Source organism: Mesocricetus auratus, unplaced genomic scaffold, assembly GCF_017639785.1.
Source record: "Mesocricetus auratus isolate SY011 unplaced genomic scaffold, BCM_Maur_2.0 Super-Scaffold_4256, whole genome shotgun sequence".
NCBI classification, from domain to species: Eukaryota; Metazoa; Chordata; class Mammalia; order Rodentia; family Cricetidae; genus Mesocricetus; species Mesocricetus auratus.
The window spans coordinates 20,941,196-20,947,922 of record NW_024429182.1 but is presented as its reverse complement, the minus strand read 5'-3'; the positions used below and the strand labels follow the sequence as shown (position 1 = coordinate 20,947,922).

General features: G+C 48.6%; 1 protein-coding gene across 2 annotated transcripts in view; it reads right to left on the bottom strand.

Annotated features, from left to right (window-relative positions):
• Positions 1–1,137: 1,137 nt before the first annotated feature.
• Aldh18a1 (aldehyde dehydrogenase 18 family member A1) overlaps positions 1,138–6,727 on the bottom strand; it is a 34,253-nt gene continuing 28,663 nt past the window's right edge. For both annotated transcript variants that reach the window (XM_013116258.3, XM_013116262.3), the window contains exons 16-18: positions 5,946–6,132; positions 4,780–4,875; positions 1,138–2,223 (exon numbers count right to left, since the gene is read on the bottom strand). In XM_013116258.3, coding sequence (XP_012971712.1) covers positions 2,042–2,223; positions 4,780–4,875; positions 5,946–6,132 — 465 coding nt within the window. In that variant the 3' untranslated portion in view covers positions 1,138–2,041. The remainder of the gene's footprint in view (positions 2,224–4,779; positions 4,876–5,945; positions 6,133–6,727) is intronic.

Genomic DNA, 6,727 nt, shown 5'->3' with positions numbered 1-6,727 from the left:
AGGGTGCTGGTAGCCCAGTCTCTGAGGAAATTGACATACTTAGGGTAAATGACCTTGTTAACTAAGTTTTACCTGTTAACTAGGTTTTACCTGCCTTTTCTAGGCCATACCCCATCCCTGTCCCATGCTGTGAAAATGGAGTCTCCAGGAGAGAGATCAGCATCACTGCTAGGGCATGTTTCTTAAATTCTATAACCCGCCCCAAATCAGCAGTCACTGCTCTCCAGACTCGCTGGCTTCACCCTCACCCAGGACCCTGATTGCACCAAGCTGCTGCCTGCAAACCCCGTCACTGGTCACTCCCAGAACCCATCTTTCCCAGAGCCCACATCCCAGCCCGTGTTACCAATGAGCACCTCCCCCCCCCGTGGCTCAGCTCTTTTGAGCTGCTAGTTCAGACTCCTGGGGCATCTGTTGTCTGGTGGGAGGGAGCTGGTTGTCTTTTCAGCTGGACCTTGCCTATTGCCTTTTCAGGCAAGCTATGTCAGAACTCCCCCTTCATGGGGCAGGGCAGGCTGGGTGATTTGCCAGACCATGTAAGGGTCTGGACGAGAGGTAGAGTCTGGAGCCAGCCTGGGAACATGATCCACGCGACACTGATTCTTATGCCCATAAAACTACTCTGAGGGTCAGAAGCAGCGTGCCAGTGAATACTGGCTTCTTTTGAAGGCCCTTTGAAATGCAGACTGTAGAGAACGGGGACTAAGAGCAGGGCTACAGGGAAGGGAGTGAGGGGATGAGAACAGTTCAGAGACTTCACAGGCCAGGATCTCGTGAACTTCAGTTATAGCCACAGTGACCCAGGGCCGTGGGCTGTGCATGGTGGAAGGGGACATGACAGGCAAACACGTTCTTGTGGTACACAGCCCAGACATCAGATCATCATGTGACTAGCCTCCAAGCTCTTCATGCCACTGTCCTGTTTTCCTTTCCTCTTGAGGCTGGAGTCCCTCTCTGGAAGGTTCCCTGGCATCACTCCATCGAAACTGTCATCTCCTTCCCCCACTCCCCAGTCAGCCAACTTCCAGAGAACAGTATGGTGACAGCGAGAGCAGGCAGGGAGGAGGGGTCACCAGGGAGGGAGAGGGAAGACGAGGTTGAGGACAAATAAGGGAGAAAACTTTAACTGTGCACACAGGCTTTTATAAGAATTTTATTTCTCAAAAAAAGGGAAAGAATCCAAAGTATTAAAATAATCCTCTAATCTTTGTTCTGGAGGTCAAGAATAGGATGACAAAATAATTTATATAAAAAGGTCAGGCATAATTGTAGATCTTCCTCCCACTTGTAGGAACATCTTGAAATTCATACCTCCAGTGTGATGCTCAGATTCCAACTACATCAAAGGTACTGTGTGTGTCCCCTGGCCAGGGACAGATTGCAGCTGTCTGGGTTGCACACCCATAACTTCATGAAGGCCAACCTTTCCAGGGATGTAAGTTAGTTCTTTTTAGGCACCGTTTCCGGTGAAAATGTTCAAGATTTTTAAGGAGTCATCCCTCCTTAAAAATTCCCAATATCCCCTTCTGAAGATGAGCATGTACAAAAGAAAGAAAATTACATGTGCAGAGTCTGAGGGTGGTGAGGCTGGTCCTGGCTGAATGCCTGGAGACTTTACCTCACTGAGGTGATACAAGCAGCCAGGATTTTCCATTGTCAATGATGTGAGATGGTTAATGACAGCCCCTTACTTTCTGAGGGGGAATGGGACTGTGAAAAGCCAAGCCTCCACCTGCAACGATGATTCTCTTCCTAAAAGACTGGACTGTGGGACTAGGGAGACAGACTAGCTGTAGAGCCCTTGCCAGCATGTTCGAGGCCCTAGTTTCAACCTTGGTAACATAGACAGACAGGCACAAGAAGCTGGAATGGATATGAACATTAGCTAAGACTGGAAATGCTGAGTTGAGCCAGAAGCACAGGTGATCTGTCCAGCAGGCAGACCCATCTAAGAGGTGGGGCCGAGATCAGCTCTCTGGAGATCCCTGAGTCGCCCAGCTGTGCCAGACTGCACAGGTCAGTCCTGACCACCTGGCTCCCCTCAGCTGAAGTTTCTCTGGGGAACAGGGAGGTTCTCGTGAAGATACTTTAAGCTGCCGTGCTCCGAGAAGTCTGAGACCACATGGTCTTGTCCTCGAAGCAGCCACTTAGTCGTTAGCAATCCTTCCAGTCCTACTGGTCCCCGCGCGTGGATTCGTGAGGTACTGATTCCTACTTCAGCTCCTGTTCAAAGACAAAACAATCACGGAGAAAGGAGTGGCTTTCCCAGCCATTGCTGTCTGATCACCCAGGAGCCCACAATGACTATCTTCTCTCTTTGCAAACCCTGACCCATCCTCCTTGGCTGGTTGGTATTCCTCGTCCATGTGGGTGTGTTCTCTGTCACTACAGACCGCGATGCCCCTTCTCCCACTGTCCTGCATCCAAGCAGATTTTGACAGTTTTAGAAAATCTATCTGAATCAGTTAAAGCATCTCAAGTGTGTACTACATTTTAATGTCTGGGCATGTTTTGAAGTGTACAACAACATCTAGTATAGACTCCATGTCCCTAAACAGCCCTTAGTTTTGATATAGTCTTACTGTATAGTCCAGGCTGGCTTTGACTTTTTTATCTTCCTGTCTCAGTCTGCTGAGTGGTAGGACTTTGGCTATGAGTCATTGTGCCCAAATCGTATTTATTTGTTTTTAAAAGATTCATTTATTTTTATTTTATATGTGTAAACATGCATGTATGGATGTGTACCACATGCATGCCAGTGCCCATGCAGGCCAGAAGAGAACGTCAGACCTCCCAGAATTGGAGTTACAGTTGTAAGTCACCTGATGTGGGTGCTGGGAAAAGGATCCTAGTCTTCTGCAAAAGCAGTGTGTGCTTTTAACCTCAGGGCCCTCCAAATAGTCTTTATATTCTAGAAAGCATAGTTCTTAGTATGCCCCCGGGATTAGCACAAAGGCACCCGCCAGGTATTGCCAGCTACTGCTCATTGCTCTCCCCTCTTGCTCCTGAGACCAGGGGTTTTCCTTGGTCTGGCTCAGTGTTGCATTGTATTCAGTGGGGGTTGGGATCCCTCATGCATCACAACTTCACTGAGTGTGTACAGTGCGCCAGGCATAGGGATGAGGCAGAAAGGAACAAGGGCCTGTTACTGTGAAGTAGAAATTCACTGGGCAAGGGAGCCAAAGGACGGGCCAGTTATTCTCTACAGTGTTGGAGCTTGAGGGCTGTGAAAGTTAAATCAGAATTCCAGTTCGACAGAAATGGCAACTCCAAGTCAATGACTACGAAAACTGGTAAACTCAGCCAGGCATTGGTGGCGCACACCTTTAATCCCAGCACTCAGGAGGCAGAGGCAGGCGGATCTCTGTGAGTTCGAGGCCAGCCTGGTCTACAAAGTGAGTTCTAGGACAGCTTCCAAGACAATACAGAGAAACCCTGTCTTGAAAGAAAGAAAGAAAGAAAGAAAGAAAGAAAGAAAGAAAGAAAGAAAGAAAGAAAGAAAGAGAGAGGGGGGGAGAGGGAGGGAGGAAGGGAGAGAGAAACAGAAAGAAAGAAAGAAAGAAAGAAAGAAAGAAAGAAAGAAAGAAAGAAAGAAAGAAAGAAAGAAAGACTGGTAAACTCCCTTACAGCCTTCCATGATCAGGGAGGGTGATTTCTCCAGGTGATCACATATTCCAAAAGGCTTTGGGGAAAGGAGGCTAGGGGTAGCTCAGTTGCAGAGCAGTTGCTCAGCATGTTGGAGGCCCTGGGTTTGATCTCTAGCACCAAATAGGAAAATCCAACACCACCAACAAACCAACAACAACAAAAAGCTTAAGGGGATTAAAATTCTCAAATGCTGGCTGGACATAGTGGCACAAGTATTTAATCCCCACACTTGGGAGGCTAAAGTATGTAAATCTTTGAGTTTGAGATCAGGCTGGTCTACTTAGCAAGTTCTGGGATAGCCGGTGCTATGTAGAAAGACCCTGTCTCAAAAACAAAAACCAAAAAAACACCATCACACACACACACACACACACACACACACACACACAGACAGACACACACACACACACCCTTACACCTCAAATATTCACGAAATGTGCCATAAATGTCTTATTGGGATGCTTGTGTAATGGTCCACTGGAAAACCAGACTGCTCAAACAACTATGGGGAGCTGAAAGTTTTGTAAGTAATGAAAGGACCACGTGCCAATTCCTAGTGATCACTTTTGTTTGTGCTGGTACCAGGGGTGAACCCAGAGCCCTAGGCATTCCAAGTACATGTTTTAGACTGAATCCCCCCTCCCACTTTTTTGCTGGTTCCTGATCTTGGTGCTCAGGCAGTGTAGTTACCAATACCATTATCTTCCATCCTATGTGTGTGTGATTCCTATCTGAGAGGCAACCTGGCTGTCACTCAAATCTGCAATGGCATGCTCTCGGGAGACCATAGCAGCTTGTGAACTATGATAAGCTGTGCCTGCCTGCACTGCAATGGGGGCACCGGGCTTATACATATTAGGTCTGACACTGGCTGTGTGACTCTGGGCAAGTTACTTGACTTGTCTCTTGGTTTCCCCATTTATGCAAGCAGAATCAGGAGCAGCCACCTTCTTCACAGATGGAATGTCTACCGACACAGTTGGGTAAATGGGATTATTCTTGACGATTCTGTCTGTTCTATATGTAGATCACTCACGTGACTCGGGGGAGGCGCCTCTACTTCACCATAATTTTTAGAGCCTGTGGTGGGAGAGCCACTGGGGACTCTATTTCCCTGTCACACTTTCTTACCCAGTCCAAAGCGGTAGCCATCAGAGAAGCGAGTACTAGCATTCCAGAACACACAGGCGCTATCCACATGCTGGAGGAAGAACTCCGCTGTTTTCTCTACAAGGGAAAGAAAAAGAAACCAAAAAAAGATGACCCATGGAGCACACGTCCACTTTTGGTCACTCCCTGGTGACAGATCTGACTGCACATGTTCTCCTCATATGTTAAACATATAGGCTTAGGTGGGCTCTGAAGGGGAAGATGGCGAACCAGATCCCATGGTCAGGGCTGGTAAGGGACTTTTGGAATCGGACCTCCAGGCAGTTATGCCTCCATGCTGGAACAGCCTGTATAGGTCTGAGCTCCAAGTCCATACACGTTAGCTGTGTGGCCTTGAGCAGGTGTATGAAGATTTCTTTCATCCATACACGTTAGCTGTGTGGCCTTGAGCAAGTGTATGAAGATTTCTTTGCATGCATGAGAAGGGAAGGACATGACCTGGTTCTCAGGGTATGGAGGATGAAGCCAGTTGGTCCCTGGGAACCCTCACCCCAGTGCCTCATGGTAAGTCGGCAATTAATGATTGCTGGTGCTCGGTGCTATGGTGACAGTTCCAGTAGATTGGCTGTGAGTTCCTCAGGGGCCACACGGCTTCCTTTACCACCAGACACCCTGACATGCCCATGGCCATGCCTTTTGGGTGTTAAATGGATATGCAGTTTTTCCTGCTCTTAGCCTGCAGATGCTAGTTCCCTCAGCTGTACAGTTTTTTGCTTTCCTTTTTGGACTCAAGGTCTTGCTATGTAGTCCAGGCAGGCCTCCAACTTGTGGCAATCCTCCTGCCTTAGATTCCTGAGTTCTGAGATTATAGGTGTTGAGTCACAGTGTCTGGCTTTGAACTATCTGGTAAGGCAGCTGCATGGATTAAGAAGATGCCTCTGTAGCATGCTCTGCCATCTTTAAAGTGGTGCCCATCATCTCTGCCCTGCCCAGAGGGGCCACTGGCTGGACCAACAGGTAGATCAGAGAGTACTCTGCAAGCTACCAGCTGTCTCCAATGCTAGGACTGTCACTAGTGAGTCTGGAGGGTGCATCCTGCAGGACCAGAGGGGCTGAAAGCAACAGCACTTACTGCAGGTCAGAACAAAGAAACCTGGCCCCACATGCCTGAAGTTCTGGAAACTGACCATTCTCTGTGACGATGACATCTGTGTGGGAGCTGCCGTATTTATGGATGTGATCAATGGCTTCCTGGACACTGTCCACCACTTCAATGCACACTTCCAGGTCACCATACTCTATTCGGAGTGACTTCACTTCCGAGGGGCTGAAGGTCAGGTAGGAGGCGAACTTGGGGCCAGCGTGGATTTTTACCTGTCAGAGAGAAAATAAAAACAAGAGAATGCGGCAGCAGTAAGAACCGACAGCTGGGCCTGTACGATGAGCCCGTGTGAACCAGAGCCTGGGTAATGCAGCAAGGCCCTGGCAAGTGTCAGTCAAGTGGCTGGTGGGCCTGGAGGGTGACTTAGCCCTCCTCACACCAGCCTACTCTGCCCTGTGCTAGGCCAGGGCTTGCTGGCCAACCTCCCAGCAACAGGCTCGTGAGTAAGCTGGGACAGGGATTCAATGGGAAAGCCTTTGAATGCTGAAGTTATGAGACACACAGGCCCTTGACTTCTGTCTTTTTACTAAAGGAACCTCAACCATAAACTCCCATTATTTATAAAGTAGAATCTGCGCTGGATTCATAAGGAAAAGGCACCATAGATATGAATCTTTATTCCCTACACCCCAGGGAAGCCCTGGCTTGGTATTCCAGGCTGAGTACCTCAGACCTGTCTGATTCTGGCCTGTCATACCCAGCTCCAGGCTCTCAAACTGATCTTGTTTCTGTTACAGGGACGTAAGGATCCTGGGCTAGCCTGCGGGACTTCATCAGTTGGATCGCGCACAGGCCTTGTTCTCGGAG